The sequence below is a fragment of the Gigantopelta aegis genome, chromosome 13, assembly GCF_016097555.1.
Source record: "Gigantopelta aegis isolate Gae_Host chromosome 13, Gae_host_genome, whole genome shotgun sequence".
Lineage (NCBI taxonomy): Eukaryota > Metazoa > Mollusca > Gastropoda > Neomphalida > Peltospiridae > Gigantopelta > Gigantopelta aegis.
The window spans coordinates 32,783,523-32,804,873 of record NC_054711.1 but is presented as its reverse complement, the minus strand read 5'-3'; the positions used below and the strand labels follow the sequence as shown (position 1 = coordinate 32,804,873).

At 40.6% G+C, this 21,351-nt stretch overlaps 1 protein-coding gene across 1 annotated transcript in view; it reads left to right on the top strand.

The window, feature by feature from the left end:
• LOC121387037 (BDNF/NT-3 growth factors receptor-like) overlaps window positions 1-21,351 on the top strand; it is a 94,880-nt gene that overhangs the window by 52,460 nt on the left and 21,069 nt on the right. The window contains exons 3-4 of the mRNA XM_041518043.1: window positions 14,314-14,402; window positions 15,379-15,736. Coding sequence (XP_041373977.1) covers window positions 14,314-14,402; window positions 15,379-15,736 — 447 coding nt within the window. The remainder of the gene's footprint in view (window positions 1-14,313; window positions 14,403-15,378; window positions 15,737-21,351) is intronic.

Below are 21,351 nucleotides of genomic sequence, written 5' to 3'. Positions count from 1 at the left end.
CATTTTAATTTATTTTTAAAATATCACAAGTTGAGAATTAAAGTCTGTTTCGTTTAACTACACCACTAGAGCACATTGATTAATAAACCATCAGCTATTGGATGTCAAACATTTGGTAATTCTGAAATATGGTATTAGAGAAGAACTCCGCTACATTTGTTTTCCAATAGCAGCAGGGACTTTTCTATATGCATTATAAACGACAGACAGAATAGCACATGCCACGACCTTTGATATGTCAGTCGTGGAGCACGATCAGGAACGAGAAATAGCCGAATGGACCCACCGACAGGGATCGTTATCAAACCGACCGCGCATCAGGCGACCGCTTTACCACTAGCCCCTTAGTCTAAAGGTTGTGAAACATTTGGTAAGTTTGACATATATAGTCTTAGAGAGAAAGCCCGCTACAATTTATTTAGTTTGTTCATTAAGGTAAGGTCAGGTCAGGTCGTAGGTTTTAATGAGCACATTCAGAACAAGCTTTCACCGGCTCCCCCGTCCAGGACAGGAAACGTTTTTTTCATTAGCAAGGCGTCTTTTATATGCACCATATACCACAGACAGGATAGCACATACCACGGTCTATGTAACGAGAAATAACCCAAAATGTTAAAAAAGGAAGTTTGTTTTGATTAACGACACCACCATAGCACATTGATCTATGAATCATTGGCTACTGGGTGTCAAACATTTGGTCTAGCCCAAAATGGGCCCACCGACGGGGATCGATCGTAGACCGACCTCGCATTCGGCGAGCGTTTTACCACTGGGCTACCTCCCGCCTACTTAAAATGTCTCATGAATATTCATTGCACTGAAACCTATTACTATCCCCCATCAGTCTGTCTGCAGTGTTCTCCCTCGACGCACGTCTTTAACTGGCGTGGGCGAATTAGTCCAGCAGCAGAGACGCTATTTTAGATCTGAACAAAAAAATCTTAGTGTAAATAGCAACAGATTCCAAATTTTAAGTAAAAAGATACGACGCTCGTCTATTTTTTTATATTTTTTTTTCACTAAAGATTGCAAATACCCAGTGGCGCAACGGGGGTCATGACCCCGAATCAAGCTTTTAAAAAACCCAACTAAAAAACCAACAAAAAACCCAATATAAAATCCTGGTTACGCCCTTGCAAATATTCGTATAGTAATGGGTGTGAAATATCAAAGTTACAGTTCCCATACTTTAATATCAAAAACATAATAGACCAGCCATAGGTAACATTTACAAAAATCCAAGATGGCCACCAAAGAGTCTGAAAATCAAATAACTTCAGTATCTCTGCAGACTTTTTTTCCCCAGAAAATAATTAGAGGGTACGTAACAACAAAACATATCACAAGTGCGCCTACCTTATGGTTACGGCTTTGAAATGCTTTGAAATTAGACATTGTATTTCTTGTACCTGACAAATTTTAAATTCTGGCAAATTATATAATGTTTTGTTTAATGTATTGTGGGGCTGCGGGAATGTTGTTGTATGGAGATAGGAGAAACAGCGGTTCTTTTAATATAATCTTTCTAAAAATTATAAAAAATGTATCCAATAATTTCCAAGATTTTATGGTACGTAATTGTAACCTTCGTATCCTTTGGTAGAAACCCTGCGCTGTAACCAGATATGACGAAAATATGAATTATATTTCCTTTTTGTTTGTTTTAAATACAAGAATTTCACTGAAATAATTACTCGACGGAAGCCGTGTGATAAAAATTAATTTACGTTAGTCGTACTTCTTTACATGGCCTAAGTTCGTTCATACACGTCTACCTTGGTGAAACCGAGTGGCTTAATTAGGTTCATCAACCAAGTTTTAACAAAGAAAACAAACAAAATAAACAGTTACTACATATTTATCTCACAGTGTTCACACTGAAAAGTCACATTATACATTAACAATAATAATCACCTCCCAACCCGAATCTAGACATTTACCCAAGTACCGATATACCTACCAATGAGAAGACAATTAAACAGAAAACACGCTCCCTCCCCCTCCCCCTTTCATAGCCCAACCTAACCCATAGTCAATAGCCATTGGTCAAGTATGTCTACAAACTGCACGGGCAACGCGACAAACACGAAACCCAAAAATCCCGTGCACGTGCGTCGAAAACAGGAGCACTGAAACACTCGTACACGGATCAATAAAAGTTAGGACCGACCAGACCGTTACATTGGCAATATGTTATTTATTTGTGTTATTATTATTATTTTATGTAAGATGTCATTTATTCCGTAAATGAATTGTGTTTGGAAAACATGCCATAGACCTATAAAGCTTTGTTACCGGAAACATTTTACAATGAATACAGAGTCTGAAAGACCGTTTTTGGGGTTTTTTTTTCAATATTATAAAGACACTTACGGACAGATAGAGCGCTCGCTTGATGCCCGGTCGGTTTAGGATCGATCCCCGTCGGGCTATTTCTTGTTCCAGCCAGTGCTCCACGACTGGTACATCAAACGCCGTGGTATGTGCTATTCTGTCTGTGGGATGGTGTATAAAAAAGATTCCTTGCTGCTAATCGTAAAGAGTAGCTCATGAAGTGGCGACAGCGGGTCACCTCTCTTTAATACTCTTCAAAAAAAGAAACGCAAAAGGGTACAAATGGGTTATAACTCCGATTTTATGTTTCCTACCGATTCATGCTTTGTGAATATAAGGTCATTGCATGTCCCAAACACATTCCCACGGTTACATTCGATAAAACGCAGCTACTGTACAATAAAGTTCCAAAATGTGAATATTCGCAAAAACGCAGCCACGTGCAAACCATGTCACCACTGCACGTGCGTTGTCTGCACGTGCAACATGAACACCGACAGTATAAAAGTGCAGGGTGTTCGATTGCCTGGCCTCTGTATATGGCCGACAGTTGACAATCCAGGACATGCCACGTCTCAGTGAACCGCAGAGAAACAATGCCATCGGCCGACTAGACGCAGGCGAATCCAGAACGGCCGTTGCCAGGGCATTCCATGTGTCCCCAAGCACCATCTCCAGACTGTGGGACCGTTACCAGCAACATGGATCAACACGTGACCTCCCTAGATCCGGTCGACCATGGGTCACTACCCCCGGGCAGGACCGCTACATCCGGGTACGCCACCTTCGGGAACGATTGACTACTGCCACCTCCACAGCCGCAGCAATACCAGGTTTGCGCAGGATATCCGACCAGACCGTACGGAACCGCCTACGTGAGGTAGGAATTCGTGCCAGACGTCCAGTTCGAGGTGTCATCTTAACACCACAACACCGTCGACTCCGACTGCAGTGGTGCCAGATTCATCGACAATGGCCTCAACTGCGATGGAGACAGGTGTGGTTCAGTGACGAGTCCCGATTTCTGCTCCGACGTCATGATGGAAGATGTCGCGTGTATAGGCGTCGTGGTGAACGTTATGCGGCAAACTGCGTGCAGGAAGTGGACAGATTCGGCGGGGGTAGTGTCCCATGGTGTGGGGCAGCCATCTCACACACTGGCAGAACTGACCTGGTCCACGTGCAGGGCAATCTGAATGCACAGGGCAACATTGACCAGATCCTCCGGCCACACATCGTTCCAGTTTATGGCCAACGCCAACGCAGTGTTCCAACATGACAACGCCAGGCCTCACACAGCACGTCTCACAACGGCTTTCCTACAGAACAACAACATTAATGTCCTTCCTTGGCCATCGATATCACCGGATTTGAACCCAATTGAGCATCTATGGGACGAGTTGGACCGACGCCTCCGACAGCGACAACCACAGCCCCAGACCCTGCCCGAGCTGGCAGCAGCCTTGCAGGCCGAGTGGGCCACCATCCCCCGGGACGTCATCCGTACTCTGGTTGCTTCAATGGGCAGGCGGTGCCAGGCAGTTGTCAACATACGCGGAGGCCACACCCGGTATTGACTCCAGATGACCTTGACCTTGGTGGTGTGTCCTATCACTTACTCACAATGGACTAGAGTGAATTGTGAACAATCCTGCAACATTTGGTAATTATCGGACTCACCATTCAATAATTAAATCAATTCTCCAAATGTTACGACAATGTGGTTTTGCGTTTCTTCTTTTGAAGAGTATATATGTGTGGTACTTAACCATATGTCTTATGCCATATAACCGTAAATAAAATGTGTTGAGTGCGTCGTTCCTTCTTTCTTACGGGCAGATCATATTCTCAATACACTTCTAGACACTCGCCGAAGTCAATGTGGTTTTTGTTTTGTTTACCGACACCACTAGAGCACATTGATTGATTAATCATCGGCTAATGGATGTCAAACATTTGGTAATTGTGACACGTGGTCTTAGACAGAAAACCAGCTATAGTGTTCAATTAGTAGCTAGGGATATTTATATGCACCTACCAACAAACAGCATAGCACATACCACGGCCTTAAGTTTGATATGCCAGTCGCATCGCAGTGAACTGGCTAGATCTAAGAATGGCCCACCGACGGGGCTTGATGCCAGACCGATCGCGTGTCAGACGAACGCTTTACTACTGGGATACGCCCCCTCCACCCCCTTAAACACTTCCCGAAATAACCAGACTAAGACATTAGCAAACGCTGATGAGGCAATTAGCAAGCATGTGGCACAGATGGTCAAGAGAAGCAAGCACCTGTACGATGTCCATCTATAGACAGCACATGGCAGGTGATTCGTGGTAGCCAAGTCGACACCTCCCTTTAATGGTAATGGTTTTGTCGATCAGGTTCAATGGGATTTGTTTGTGTGTTTCTTTTTCATTTTCTTTCTTTCTTTGTTTCTTTCTTTCGGGGGGGGGGGGGGGGGGGGGGAGGAGAGGAGGCGAGTCGTAGTCGTAGCCCAGTGGTAAAGCACTCGCTCGATGCGCCGTCGGTCTGGGATCGATCCCCGTCGGAGGGCTCGTTGGGCTATTGTTCGTTCCAGCCAGTGCACCACAACTGGTAGCGGATTTTCTTTCATATAATATATCAAACTTATCACATATTTGACATCCAATAGCCGATGATTAATAAATCAATGTGCTCTAGTGGTGTCGTTAAACAAAACAAACTTTAACAAACTTTGTTTTCTTTATTTACTTCTTCTTTCTTTCTTTTTCCTTATATACATTGCTGATGAGATACGCTCATCAGAGAGAGAGAGAGAGAGAGAGAGAGAGAGAGGGAGGGAGAGAGGAGAGAGAGAGAGAGGGAGGGAGAGGAGAGAGAGAGAGAGAGAGAGAGAGAGAGAGAGAGAGAGAGAGAGAGAGAGAGAGAGAGAGAGAGAGATAGCACAAATACTACATGCATAGGTGCGTGTGTCTGTATGTGCGTGCGTGCGTGTGTGTGTTTGAGTGTGCATGAAACTTGTCATGCGAACTGTCGATGGACTACAGTCTCCCTCTCTCTCTATCTCCCTCTCTCCCTCCCTCTCTCCCTCCCTCTCTCTCTCTCTCTCTCTCTCTCTCTCTCTCTCTCTCTCTCTCTCTCGCTCTCTGTCTGTGTATGTGTCTGTGTGTCTCTCTCTCTCTCTCTCTCTCTCTCTCTCTCTCTCTCTCTCTCTCTCTCTCTCTCTCTCTCTCTCTCTCTCTCTCTCTCTCTCTCTCTCTCTCTCTCTCTCTCTCTCTCTGTGTGTGTGTGTGTGTGTGTAAACTCTAGTTAAGATTGCTTCACCTCACTCACGAAGTCTCACCGCGATAATCTAATACTTGGTAAACCATTAGCAGGCAGCTTTTAAGATGTTAACACGCCACTCGACTCGACTCGGCATTATCCGACTGTATCCGGTGGTATCCGGTTGCGGCTAGATCAGCTCGACTCATAGTGTTATTTTTTTTTAAATAGACGTTTATTTAGCCACAATATGGTCCCCATGACCTTTTACATTGGCATGTGACCCCATAACATGCCTTATAGTAGTGTGGGTGCCCCCGATATCAAATCATGGCTACGTCAATGAAAATGGATGTGATAAATGATAAATTAGTAGACTGTGATGTTGATGCTGCTCCCGACTATGATGTTGATGATGATGATGGTGTTGACGACGATGAAAACGATGGTGACGATGAAGATGATGATGATGTTGATAGTGATGATGATGTTGATAATGAAGATGATATTGATGTTGATGATAAAGAAGATGACGACAATGACGACGAAAACATTTTGATAATTATGATTATGTTGATGGTTATGGTAATGGTGGTGGTGATGATGATGATGATGTGGTGAATATGATGATGACAATGACGACGAAAAAACGAATATGATGAAGATGATTATGATCATGATGATAATTCCGTGGTTATTGTTTCCATTTTAAATGCTCACAAATACACTCTGGGTTGAATGCTCGATGCATCACTTACAGCTCAGCACACTATTCTGGCTGTCTGCCCAGACCACAAGTTAGAGGGACTGTACTGAGTTTGCAGCCATTGTAAGATGTTTGCGATAACAGAGCCTTGTTAGCGACTACTATTTCATACTAAATACTGAGTTTGCAGCCATTGTAAGATGTTTGCGATAACAGAGCCTTGTTGGCGATTACTATTAATACAGACACTGATATTCTAAATAAGAAACTTTATTTAATTTGTACGTTATGTCATATTTTAAAGCGACTCACCCTAGTTTCTTAACACTGAAGCGTATTTTGAACCATTGGAGACGGTTTTGATAACTGAAACCATACATTACTTACATTTTATTGTTCAAATTGTTTACTTCCGTAAACATGGCGTATTGTTTTCGTCACCCTGGTGTTTCTAATACAACAAAATTAATTTTTCATATTTTTAAAAACGCATAATGCGTCTGAGAAAGCAGCGATTGTGAAGATGAGCTTTATTTGTTTTAGGGAGTTTGACCGTTTCAGGCGTTTGCTTCACTCTGTTGCATCTATATTCAGAACTGTTGAATGTTAGTAGATTAACAAAATATACTGACTTGTTTCCGTGGGTTCAAATTGTGATCTGCGACTTTAATGAATTATTTGGTGAGAGAAAAGTCAGCTGTTCGCCTTTTAAAATTGACTTCGAACTGGAGGAGCCGGTAGTGAAAAGCTAACTCGGCGCCTTCAGGCTAGAAGACCTGTGGCTTGACCACAACGAACCCAGTACCTTCCAGCATTGGTCCTGATGGCCTGGTTATGCACGAAGGGGCGAACAGACCTGGGGACGAACTGACTGGGGGCGAACTGGCTTGGGGACGAAACTGATGGCCTAACCACTACACCACACATACCGGTCATGTAAAATTAAAACAAGGCCAATAAATAACAGGATCGTGTCCTACCAGTCCGTGGCCAATCACAACGCCGGGTAATTAGACTGGTATTAGGCCGTCAGAGATTCGAGAGCGCCTCCTATATCCTGTCACTTGTCAGCACGCCAATTTCGTAGTTTGCTACGCCTCGACCTCGGTGCTGTCTAGGGCTAATCTAATTTTTCAGAAGTGATTAGTCGCTGGCACAATGAACGAGGATATTTACTCTCAGTCTGTCAATTCAATCAGACTCTATCCACATTACTCTGACTAATTGAATTATGTGTCATTGAGCTCCAAAAGCATGTCGAGGTGGTTTGGGTTACCTGTCAGCAAATCGATCGTCCTTGGCTAATAGCATTACGAGTTTAAGACTGCGGTGTACCAAACTAATGATACTAAATGTTGACAGTTCAAAATATTTCAGATGAAATGTTCATTATGCCAAATCATTTGTCATTTTTGATTATCTTAACTTTCTGTTAGAAATATTACACACACACACACACACACACACACACATATACACACATACACATACACACATATACACACACACATATATATATATATATATATATATATATATATATATACTGTATACACTGGCAAGATATGATGACTAGATAAATCTATATTTTCGGTCACTGACCAAAAATATACGCCACGTGACATAAGCCCGACTCGACTATTTCGGAGACGACTTTCAATAAACATACACGTTAAATAAGTTGTTGAAGTGCAGTAAATACAAACAACGTTTAGTTTTGTGATAACAATACAACACTTGTATATTTATTTATGAATTAGAGTTTAGAAACGTTTTTTTAATGTGACAGAATGTAGCTAGCGTCTTACAAAAATGACGTCATGCATTTTGTATGACGTCATACTGCAAAAGCCTTGCTAGGTTAACAATACTTGATTTGCGTACACAAAATTGGAATAAATAATACATATACGTAGAGCCTCGCTGCATTCACCATTCTAACCTTCGCAGGATAAAACCGATATGCATATACATATACATATACATATATATATATATATATATATATATATATATATATATATACATTTACATATACATATACATATATATATTGGCTAATGGTGACTAAGAATCTTACCAAGGTAGTCCTTTGGGCGACCATCGATTTTAGGGTCTGGCGAGTATGGTACTAGTAAAAAAAGAATGTGACAAAATAAACTACAGATCTGACAGCGGAAGACCTAGAACATGTTCTGTATTTTGACTGCGCTAAAATAACGAACAAAGATAAAATTCATATAAAAACATATTAATTTATTCAGTTGTAAAACCATACGGCCACAGACCACAATTAATTTCGCTTTATGTATCTATATAGCCTTAGTGGCTATACCATTTTTATTAATATCAGCAGGCCAGTGGATGTTTGTATGTGCCTTTGCTTGCCTGGGGGACAAATGCCCTAAAAAGGACAACCCCTGTTGGCCAGCTCTTTCTCCCAGCATATCGGTTTAAACAAACACACCCTCCAAACCTGGCCGGAGTACCCCCATTTTACATCAAAAGCACTACTTTTGCATGGGCCGGAATTACCATAAACAAGTCTTCAATGTCAACAAGTTGCACATGTTTACAAACTACATGCTCTCCCCTGTCACTTCAGTCAAATAGTTGCCACTTCATAGCTGTCTGCCATTAAATAAACACAGTCAAACAGCAGACTACTTGCGCGGACGAATTTCCGAATATACATATTAAAGAAATGCTCAGTAAGTATCGGGAGATCTGCTTTAAAATGAGAGTATATGGAGGCTGTGTTAAAACACCTACCACAGTGCCTTGCCACGGCCAGTTTTAGCAATGGAAACTTGAGGGACACCAACTAAAAAATGTAATAACTTTATCAAATGTTGAAATTGTTTTATACAATAAACAGCTATTTTTTCTTCTACATATATTCTATCTATACAGTGTTGTTTTGGAAAGATTTTGAAATATTTAAAGAAAAAACAAAAACAATCATTAAATTTTACTTAATTTTTAATAAAATATTAAACTTAAATTCAAATTTTTGAAGACAAAAAAAATCTGTATCTGTAAAATTTAGCATTTTAGATATGATAATTGGAAGCTTATTGAAGATATGGTGACTGAATTCATGGTACCTTATTAGAAACGTGTCACACGAATGGTGAAAGTCACACAATTGGGGTCATTTGCATAATCTGAGGCCTATCACATCTCAAATTACATTTTATTGGGAGAAAAGTTTAGTGTAAATTAAAACAACAATTATTTACAAATTACCATCCCACTGCATAGGTTAACTCTTTTTCTGATACAGGTTTTAAAGCAATTGATGGAACATGTAAGGTAATCTGAATGATAAAACCGTAATACATGATCAAGGCCGTATCTCTGCACAAGCAGAGTCGAATGGGAATTTGGCAAAATAGTGGATGATTGCATCGACCTTTATCTAGTGCCTCGTCTGTAGGAGAACAACCGTTCCCGAGGAAATCATTTACTGGGGATTTCACCCCTCTTCCATTGCCACAAAGGTTATTCTATCCCTCTTGCATCGTCACAAAGAGGACTGCCACTCACATACTAGTTTACTAAAGAACGCGCAGTTTTACCTTTAGTCTTTTTGTACTGCATTATATTTTACTTCAGAGACAATGCAAGTCAAGTTTCAAACTTTGGCTATTCTAGCACTTTGTCTTCAACACTGTACTAAAACTGAGATTTAAAGCCGCACACCCTAGTTCCATCCAGCGAAAATAAATTATAATTTTGTTAATCTACAAACCTGTAACACACTTAGATCACGTTTTTATCAAATGGAGTGAAAAAGCAGGTTTTATATCGATAAATACCATGGGAATCCTCATGTCCCAATTGCTTGAAATAATTTTAAAAGTTAGTATTCTGATGTCACTGGTAGATGTCGCTCGAAGCACAACAATGCCTACGTCACGACAAATTTCACAGACTTGGGGTGCGTTCGTTTCACCTCTCCTGGACATGTTCCAACTGTTCTGTCCTGGTTGTATCCCCTCTCCAGATATCGTAAGACTTTGCAAAATTATTGGTTTTAAGGGTTTGTAACGTTTTGTATTGAGACACTTACTTGTCTGAACTTTATTTTTACTGAAAATGTTCACGAACTGTGAAGAAAAATCTCACAAATGAACAACAACAAATCGGATGTTGATTGCGCGAACCGTGGACGAGAAAACAAACCGAACCAAAATGATAACGGTCACGTGATATACCAACGTCTGTGACATTGAAATGGAAATATCCCCTCTAAAAATAGATTGGACCTCGCTTGCTTAACGGTTTTTTCTCAACAGAACGTCTTGTGAAAAAATGCAAAAAATGCATTTCGTGGTTTTACAAACATCAGGATTACCAAAAAGCACTTCAGGTGAATGGAAATGTGTATTCTAAATAATAAAAGGTAAGTAAAGTGCAATTTTATTTGTGAAAAATGGGGTTTAATAGCGAAAAACAACGCCGTAATGGTTAACAAATAGCCGTAACTAGGGTGTGTCCCTTTAATATGCATAATTTATACTTGATTTCTTTTTCATTTTGTTTTATTTATTTGAGTTGGTATGGTATGAGTTGGTATGGGTTTAAAACTTAATAGCATGTTTTTATATGAATTTTAACTTTATTTTCATTATGAATTTAAACGCCAATTCATCGGTTTTCTTTTGACGCAAACGGACTATATACGGTGAGCACATTGTTATTATTAAAAAAATCTATTTTTGATTTCGACTCTTCAGTTAAATTTCAATGTGATAAATGGAGGGCTAGTTGAATTTGAGAAGGACCAATAAGATTTATTTTCCAATTGATCCTGCTGTCGACCATGGTTTTCAAGTTAATTTTCAAACCTGCATATATACAATCAAACCTGTCCTAGCGGACACCTGTACTCAGCGGTCACCTGCCTTAAACGGCCACTTTTTTCTCCCAAACAATTTATAATGTAAATGCACCTGTAATAAGCGGTCACCTGTCTAACGCGGCCAGCGGCCACCAAATTCGGATCCCAAATCGCTAAAATATGTGTATTAAGCGGCCACAATAAAGGTTTACACTTATATAAAAGGGATATTTCAACAACAGCGATAAGGTGGAAATGGAAAAAGAAAAGTGATTTAACACATTCTATTTGCTTTATTTCTGAAGAAGACGACATGTCAAAAGTTGATTTATAGTCAACTGTGAAGCACACATCTGTTGATTAGCAGTGCAGACGGTAAAACAAGAAACAACAACAAATGTTATAAATACTATATATGTGACAACCTGTACTCAGCGGCCACCTGTCTTAAGCGGCCACTTTTATCTACTCCCTTGTGTGACCGCTTAAGACAGGTTTGACTATATATATATATATATATATATATATATATATATATATATGTGTGTGTGTGTGTGTGTGTGTTTGTGTGTGCGCGCGCGCCCCACTCCCACCCCACCATCACCACCACTTTTTGGCACCTTTCTACGCCTTTGCTTGCCAAATAATAACGGCAACACTGAGCGGCGGAAAGTTTCTTCCACATACAGCTGACTAGATCACGGTAGTGTCGAATTCTGATAACGTTAACAATGTAATATAACACTCATTTACACCGAATTAAATTATACTGTTGGAATTAAATATTAACATTAGCTAGAAAATTTGATAATACTTTCCCCTTTGGTAAATCAATTCCCGTTGCTTATAATGTTGACATTATCTTATATATCTTATATAAGGTTACCTCACTTCTAACTAATTCCCATTTTCTGGTTAAGCCAGAAGGTTGGTGGGTACACCGGTTCCCACCCAGAGCGACTTTAATGACTCGATGGGCAAGTGTAAGGCCCAGAGCCGGTTTATACTAGCAGCAGATGTAGCACGGGATACCGACTGGAAATACTACGGCGTCATCAATCCTAACAAAAACTGTCTTGAAATAAAATAATTTCCTTCCTTCCTTTCTTGTCCCAGTTAGATGTTTGTGGAATCGTTTTGTTTCTGTTTTCATTTGTTGAATTGATTATAGAGTGTGATTATCTTTGCTTAACGCCATATTGCCTATACGTTTTGCACAGAAAACAGTTTAAAAGGATGCGATATTATCAAGGCCAATTCCACGAAGTATATAAAAGGTGGGTGTTTTTGTTTGCATGTGCTGTACTGTATTTGGTAAGGCATATGTGAAAAGGTAGGAGGTTTTCAAATATTTGACATCTGATAACCGATGATTAAGTATTAATCAATATGTTCTAGTGGTGTTGTTAAACATAGCAAACTTTATCTTCCTTATTCCTTTGTTTCTAATTACTATCCTATTTCAGCACTGGAGTCTTCATAATGGTGTTTTTGGTAGACCAATATTGATGTTATTTTAAAGTTAATTAATTAAAATTCAACATTTACACCAGTAACACATTTTAAGTATATTCGTCGAGATATTTAGCATATATCAGTTACGTCCATTGACTTTATGTTTCTCGAATATGTAGTGATGTTTTCCCTTGTGTTCAGTCTTTATGAGTAACAGAAAAACCAATGTCCACTGAGGCGATTAGAGCCGGAGATCCCAAGTATCTAGCGCTCTTCCATCTGCGCTAATAGTGAAATTCCTTCTAGCTACTGCTAGCAGGAGCACCACCTTGTGTTCAGTCTTTATGTGTAACAGAAAAACCAATGTCCACTGGGGCGATTAGAGCCAGAGATCCCAAGTATCTAGCGCTCTTCCATCTGGGCTAATAGTGAAATTCCTTCTAGCTACTGCTAGCAGGATCACTTTCTACCAACACTACGACATAATATGTACAAATAGACAATTAATTTAGTATTAACGATTTGTATGATTTTTGATACAATGTGATGAAACGGTGAGCATATCTTGCCCCACCTGTGGTACCATCACATAGCACGATGACAACATTTGCAAAAATAAATATTTAGTAGATATAGCCTCCAAATATCTACCATAATTTCATTTCAACTGGGCTGCGTTCAGCCATGCCGAGCAGAAAAAACGTCCGCTAGACTGGTTTGTGCGTTTCACGGTAAACCAAATGGCCACGTCGGGAACCAATAAAATATTTCGCGAATGTTAGCGAAACGTTTGCTGGCTGAACTCGAGGATTATTTTTGTGCTTATATCCAATTAAGGTTCAAGCACGCTGTCCTGGGCTGTCTGTCCATGACAGTGGTTTAGTTGTCAATTGTTAGTGGTTAGTGAGAGATACGAGGGCGTAGAGGCACTACACCTACCCACTGAGTCTTAAAACTCGCTCTGAGTGGGAGCCAGCACATTATGTCCGATGGCTTAACCACTACGCGACCGAGGTCGGCATCTACCACAAAACATTTCAATGTCCTCATAAGTCCCTGGACATCATAACTCTGATGAAACAACGTATGTGCCATGATCTTACACATTGTGTATGGGTACGGCAAGGGCGGATTCGAGGGACGGGACCAAGGGGACCTGTCCCTCCCTCTAAAAATTGTTTTATTAAAGTACCCCTTTGTGAAGAAATGGCGTCTTGGAAACCCTAGTGGTATATAAGCACGTAAAACTAATTACGTACCGGTATCTACTTTTGAAGAAATTATTTACTATTTTCATTGAAGTGTCCATTTCAGGGAGTTGCCCATGTGACCTTTTGCCCTTGGTCCCCTCCCTAAAATGTGTCCTGGGTCCGCCCTTCAGTACAGTTGTTCAGAATGCTTTCTTTGAAACACGATCATATGCATTGTTTTTAATCAACCTACAAAACGACGATATAACACTGACCTCAACAATTAGATCGTAATCATTTACAAGGGAGGTAACTGAAGCATGAACGTGTTCCACCTATAAAATCCGGTAATAAAACAATATATAATTATCGTTTCTATATTTTCACTATAAGTAATATACAATGAAAAATATGACTTTTACGCTGAAAGTGAATATAATTTGCATGGTTTCTGTAGATCTATATATATAATGGCTATGTAATTTAATATTTAAAAAAACAACAATAATGTCTAATGTGTTTTTTTCAGTGAAAACGAAGGATGAAACCCAAGCGGTGATAGATCACATGAAACTCAGAGAAATCGTCCTAGGTAGCACTAACTCGACATCAAACGAGGTAAGGATTTCTACTGTTTCCGTCTGTCGTCTCACATTATCCTAATATATTTTATATGTATGTTTGTCTGTCTGTCTGTTCTGTCTCTCTCTCTCTCTCTCTCTCTCTCTCTCTCTCTCTCTCTCTCTCTCTCTCTCTCTCTCTCTCTCTCTCTCTCTCTCTCTCTCTCTCTCTCTCTCTCCCTCCCTCTCTCTCTCTCTCTCTCTCTCTCTCTCTCTCCCTCCCTCTCTCTCTCTCTGTCTCTCTCTCTCTCCTCTCTCTCTCTCTCTCTCTCTCTCTCTCTCTCTCTCCCTCCCTCCCTCTCCCTCTCTCTCTCTCTCTCTCTCTCTCTCTCTCTCTCTCTCTCTCTCTCTCTCTCTCTCTCTCTCTCTCTCTCTCTCTCTCTCTCTCTCTCCCTCCCTCTCTCTCTCTCTATCTCTCTCTCTCTCTCTCTCTCTCTCTCTCTCTCTCTCTCTCTCTCTCTCTCTCTCTCTCTCTCTCTCTCTCTCTCCATTAATTAATCAATTTGCCCTAGTGGTATCGTTAAACAAAACAAACTTCTTTCTCTCGGTCCCTCTATCTCTGTCTGTCTGTGTGGTTGTCTATCTGTCACACGCTCAGACGCGCGCGCACACACACACACACACACACACACACACACACACACACACACACACACTCACATATATATAAACACACACACACGCACCCACTCGCACACACACACATGCATTCATCAAATCGCCAAATAGGAACTGAAATTAACTTCTGGAGTACATTTTATAATATATTCGTAAATAAACACAAAATATTTTTAAAAGCTCAAAACCCCCCACAAAAAACAAAATAAACAAAGAAACAAACAAAAAAACACACACACACACACATACTCTCTCTCTCTCTCTCTCTCACACACACACACACACACACACACACACACAACCACAAACAAATACGCAATCAATAAAAGTGACTATTTCGACGGTTGTATTTTCAGAGCGCCCCATCCATCTTGAAGGAGACACCGCACATGTCGCGGACTGACTGGCACGTGCTGCAGATCATACTTCCGGTTGGCTTAGTCGTCTTCCTGTGTTTCGTCGTCACTCTCGTCTGTCTCAGGAAGTGGCGCAGTAATCGGCTAAGATCAAAACGAGGCTTGGAGGGCGTGGTTAAAAATAGCGACAACGTACAGCTATTGGAGCGCATGAATATCATAAGTAAAAATCCGACCTACTTCACGTCGCTGCAAGAGAATGGAGTGGAGAAACAGGTGTTCGTGCGAGAGATCCCCCTGGAACACCTCAAACTCGTGGATATAGTTGGAGAAGGAGCTTTTGGACAAGTCTTTAAAGGTACATGGTTGTGTCTGGAAAAAATAGTTAAACACACAAGTTAAAGAAAGACAGATTCAGAAAAAAGGGAGGCAGGGAGGGGAAAAAAGAGAAAGAAACGCACACAGACAGACAAACATACATACATACAGACACTTTAACCATTAATAAAAGTATTATTATTAAACATTAGCGTTCGCTATTGAACAGTTAATGTTAGGGCACACTAGTTAATCATCGGCTATTGGACGTCAAACACTTGGTAACTCTGACACGTAGTCATCAGAGGAAACCCGCTTCATGTTTCATTAGTAGCAAATAGGGTCTCCACGAGTACTCGAGTACTCGGGCACGGGTCGAGTCTAGTAAGACTCGAGACCATTCACAGGACTCGAGTACCCGTACAAGGTGGAATCAACTATAATACACTGGACAATGTAGGACAATAATTTCAGGATTAGATAATGAACGATATAAGTGACACAATAATTATAAGATCATGCGCTAGTTTCTTTTTTTAAACTGGCCGTCCATCCATCATAACACTAAATATATCAACCGGTTTCTAAACGCAATACAATGACATGATTTGGCATCCATGTTCAGCCCTGGAATTAAAATGCATAATTCTATTTAACTTTATTCTTTAATCTCATCATCATCTAGTGTAAGTTTCGGGTACTCGGGTCCGGGTCGAGTTTGACCCTCGAGTACTCGAGTCCCATATTTTGGACTCGTGGAAGCCCTAGTAGCAAATATTCTTTGATATATAACATCTCAGAGACATGGTAACACATACAACGGCCTTTAATACACCCGTCTGGGTACAAAGACTGAAACGAGAAATTAGCCCACTGACGGGTATCGATCACAGACCAAACGGGCACCAGGCGACCGTTTTACCACTGGGCTACGCCCCGCCCCAAATGTGTGTACTAGACATTAACACCTAAGGACATGATGTATGTTCTACACTCCGCGGAAAAAACAGAATACAAACAAATCTAAAGTGTTACAACTTCCACACAGAGATAAATCAAAAGTTATGGCCTTGGTTGACTGCGGGGTTATGTGACAAAATTGATTAAATAGAACTCATACCGTGATGTTGGCACGAGTTTCGATTAAATCTTGTAATCAATATCCCTGTGGAGAAAAAATATTTAAATGTGAAGACGAGGGACTAATGCTAGGCTCAGACTGTCAACTGCCACGACGAAGTTGGCCAACTCGACGGTTGTGTTGTAATTTTCCCCAGCTACCGACTTACGACAGGTGCGCTCAGATTAACAACTAATAGGTTCTACGACGAGAACCGAGTTGATGAAGCTACGATACATCTACGAAGTCTCGGAGACTTTGTGTCGGAGACCTTGTTTCAGAGACAGTTTTTCTTAATGTATCGTCAAAAGTCCCCGAGATTTTATTTCCGAGACCAGTCTCTAGGGCCTAATTCGCTACTCTCGAAATTTTGCGATATCGCTGTGCAATGCTAAAAGACTTTCAAAGAGGATGCTTTGTTGTCTAGAAGAGCCTAAGAGACCTTTGTGAATTAGGCCCCAGTCGCTGGAGACAGGGCAGTGTTCTATTTGCACAGAGAAGTCTCTGAAACAAAATATCAACAATCAATCAGAATATATAAATAAATCACATGGCATGACTGGTCACATGATATTGGTCAAAATGGCGATGCCCGTTAATAATAACATTATGTGGAACAGATAAAACATTGAAGTATTAGCCGGACTTAGGCAGGAAACACATTGCTTGTACAACACCAAAAACAATATATACTATAACAGGAACATGAGAATAGAGATTCAATTGAAAACAGTTATTTTATTATTAAACTATGATAATGGCAGAAACAACAACCATAGCTGCATGCTTGTCTGCCATTGTGTAAAGAAATGACATGCGTGTTTCCAAAACAAAGTCTCTCAAAATAAAATACGTCTATTGTCAAAAGACGTTGTAGATGTGTCATAGGCTAAAGAGCGTTCAGACAGTCGTAGAAGTTGCGAGAGCAGAAAGTTGGCCAACTTTGTGTTAGCAGTTGGTAGTCGGAACCTAGCATTATGGTCACCTATCAATATACATTTCATTTGTGTATTTCAGATGCATGCTTTTTTTCGGGTTACTGTGAAATCACCTATAAAATATATACTACTAAATCAAATCCCATAGACGACAATAGTAGCATGTGTGGCTAAAACTCCTACCTGCAGCGTATCAATCGACATAAACGCCACGAATATAAATACTACCACCCCTCACCCTTAAAGTGAACCAGAAAACAATTGGGGGTCAAGCTGCTCATTTCTGAGATAACGGGTAGCGTCTATGACTACCCTAGTTCCGCAAATAATTCGAGTACTTTTTTTAACAGGTACCCCATACATGTTTCAATCACAAGGCTACTTGACACAGTGGTACTAGATGAAATAAAATTGCATACATTTTTTGCCCAGATGAAACTATTTGTTTTAGAACCAACACTCATATTTATCACCAATCACAGCATTTGTGGTGTTCACTTCTCTATCAAAAGTTGGGTGCACCTCGAACTTTGACCCAGCCGGAAGTTATTTGGTATAGTACTAACTTTATGTTTGCATAGTTGTCTACGTTTCGTATAATTTGTGGACTAGTGCAGTCAACGAAGTGTAGAACACAACAAAAAACAATACATGCATACATATATTACGAAGTTAAGATACTACATTTTTTTATCATGAATTTGAGTATCCAATGTGTATTTTTGCAGAACCACACAAATTTAAGCTCATGAAAATAAATTATTTTGCACTATTTAATTTATTTTAATTTGTTTGCTTTAAGTAGGGTTCTCGCCTAACGTGCGATACGTTATAGGGTCGACTTTCGATCGTGGTATTCAAACACCAGAATGACAAGAAAGACTTTGTATGGAGGAGCGGGACATAGCCAAGTGGTAATGCGCCCGCTCGATGCGCGGTCGATCTAGGATCGATCCCCGTCGGTGGGCCCATTGGGCTATTTTTCGTTCCAGCCAGTGCATCATGACTGGTATATCAAAGGCCGTGGTATGTACTACCCTGTCTGTGGGATGGTGCATATAAAAGATCCCTTGCTGCTAATTGAAAAGAGTAGCCCATGACGTGGCCACAACGGTTTCCTCTCTCAATATCTGTGTGGTCTTTAACCATATGTCTGACGCCATATAACCGTAAATAAAATGTGTTGAGTTCGTCGTTAAATAAAACATTTCCTTCAGTTTGTATGGATAACCTAAATAATAAAATCTAAGTAATTTCAAATTTAGTTATGACAAAAAAAACACGGTTCTAATAGTGATGTGCATCTATATAAACCGCCTTTCTGTTTGGACGTCATCATTTAAATGTCCCCATAAATTGTTCTATCCCAGATCGGACCCAGGGCTATCCAGTGGTAACCTTAGTGGTATAGGAGCATGTAAAAACAGTTCTGCTCTACTCTGCTGCTCTAACAGTGAACATGACGTCGTTGTGTTTAAAACCTAGGATCTGTCATTTAAACACATTCTCCTTTTCTTTCCTCTCTCTGTGTGTTCGACATCTGACGCCCCCTCAATCTCCCCCCCCCCCCCCTAACTCCACCATTTGTACGCATCTGTTCATCTTCACAGTGAAATCTCACGTGGCAATAATCTAGTTTAAAACCATGCTATCTTTTTTAAACAGTTCATTACTCTCAAACGGCTATTCCGCGAAATGAGTTAATCTGTACTTCAGAGACTAAACGATCGCGTGTCGTTATTCAGGACATCAGTGACCGCGGAATGTCCCAATGAGGCTTGGAAATGCGCGAACAAAGATCTTAACAGACACGATTCGCTTGGTTTTCACCCATTTTCTTTCTTTTAAATATCTCGTTACTTATTTGATGATTTGCATTACATGATAGTGGTAGCAGGTTTTATATCTATGTTGATTGAAAAATGTAAAGTTTGTTTTATTTAACGACGCCTCAAGAACACATTGATTTTTATCTTATCATCGGCTATTGGACGTCAAACATGGTCATTCTGACATATTTCTTTAGAGGAAAGCCGCTGCCGCCACATAGGCTACTCTTTCCGATAAACCGGCCTCGGTGGCGTCGTGGTTAGGCCATCGGTCTACAGGCTGGTAGGTACTGGGTTCGGATCCCAGTCGAGGCATGGGATTTTTAATCCAGATACCGACTCCAAACCCTGAGTGAGTGCTCCGCAAGGCTCAATGGGTAGGTGTAAACCGACCAGTGATCCATAACTGGTTCAACAAAGGCCATGGTTTGTGCTATCCTGCCCGTGGGAAGCGCAAATAAAAGATCCCTTGCTGCTAATCGGAAGAGTAGCCCATGTAGTGGCGACAGCGGCTTTCCTCTCAAAATCTGTGTGGTCCTTAACCATATGTCTGACGCCATATAACCGTAAATAAAATGTGTTGAGTGCGTCGTTAAATAAAACATTTCTTTCATTCAACACTGTACTAAAAACATTTCTTTCAGTACTAAAAATAACATTTAAAAAAAAAAAAATTAAATACTACTAAGGTCAGCCTACTCATAATCATCAAGAAAATATTTCAAACTGCATTTCAGTATATTGTATTAAATGTTATTAATGAAGAACCATTTCTTAAACCGGATTATATTAAGTGTCTACAAAAAAGTAGCGACATGACAAATAGAGAGTGATACCTTCAATTACAGTGTCAGACAGAATAAATAATTATTTTTATTCGTTCATTGATTTCAACTGATTGTCGTGCTTATATCCAATTAAGGTTCAATCACGCTGTCCTGTGCACACACACCTCAGCTATCTGGGCTGTCTGTCCAGGACAGTGGGTTAGTTGTCAGTTGTTAGTAAGAGAGAGAAGAGGGTGTAGTGGTCTTATGCCTACATCACATTTAATCTACTTGCATTCATTTCAACTTATTTTCATGGTTATATCCAATTAAGGTTCAAACACGCTGTCCTGTGCACACACACCTCAACTATCTGGGCTGTCTGTCCAGGACAGTGAGTTAGTGGTTAGTGAGAGAGACGAGGGTGTAGTGGTCTTACTCTGGGTGGTAGCCGATACCGGGTGGCGAACCCAGTACCTACCAGCCTTATGTCCAATGACTTAACCACTACACCATCGAGGCCGGACCTATTTTTAGTAAAGATGAGATCCTTTTATATCCACTGTATCCCTGAAACTTGAGAACACGCGGTTGCCATCCACACACCAGTCGAATAGCTAGCACTGGTAGTTGAGCGCCATGATATGCTCACAGTCCACGATCACCGGATATCCTCACCGTTTGAACAGCTATTCATGAAGGCATCATACCACTATTCCAGCTAACAGGCCACGAATATATACTCTTCAAAAGAAGAAACGCAAAACCACATTGTCGTAACATTTGGAGAATTGATTTAATTATTGAATGGTGAGTCCAATAATTACCAAATGTTGCAGGATTGTTCACAATTCACACTAGTCCATTGTGAGTAAGTGATAGGACACACCACCAAGGTCAAGGTTCATCTGGAGTCAATACCGGGTGTGGCCCCCGCATGTGTTGATAACTGCCTGGCACCGCCTGCCCATTGAAGCAACCAGAGTACGGATTACGTCCCG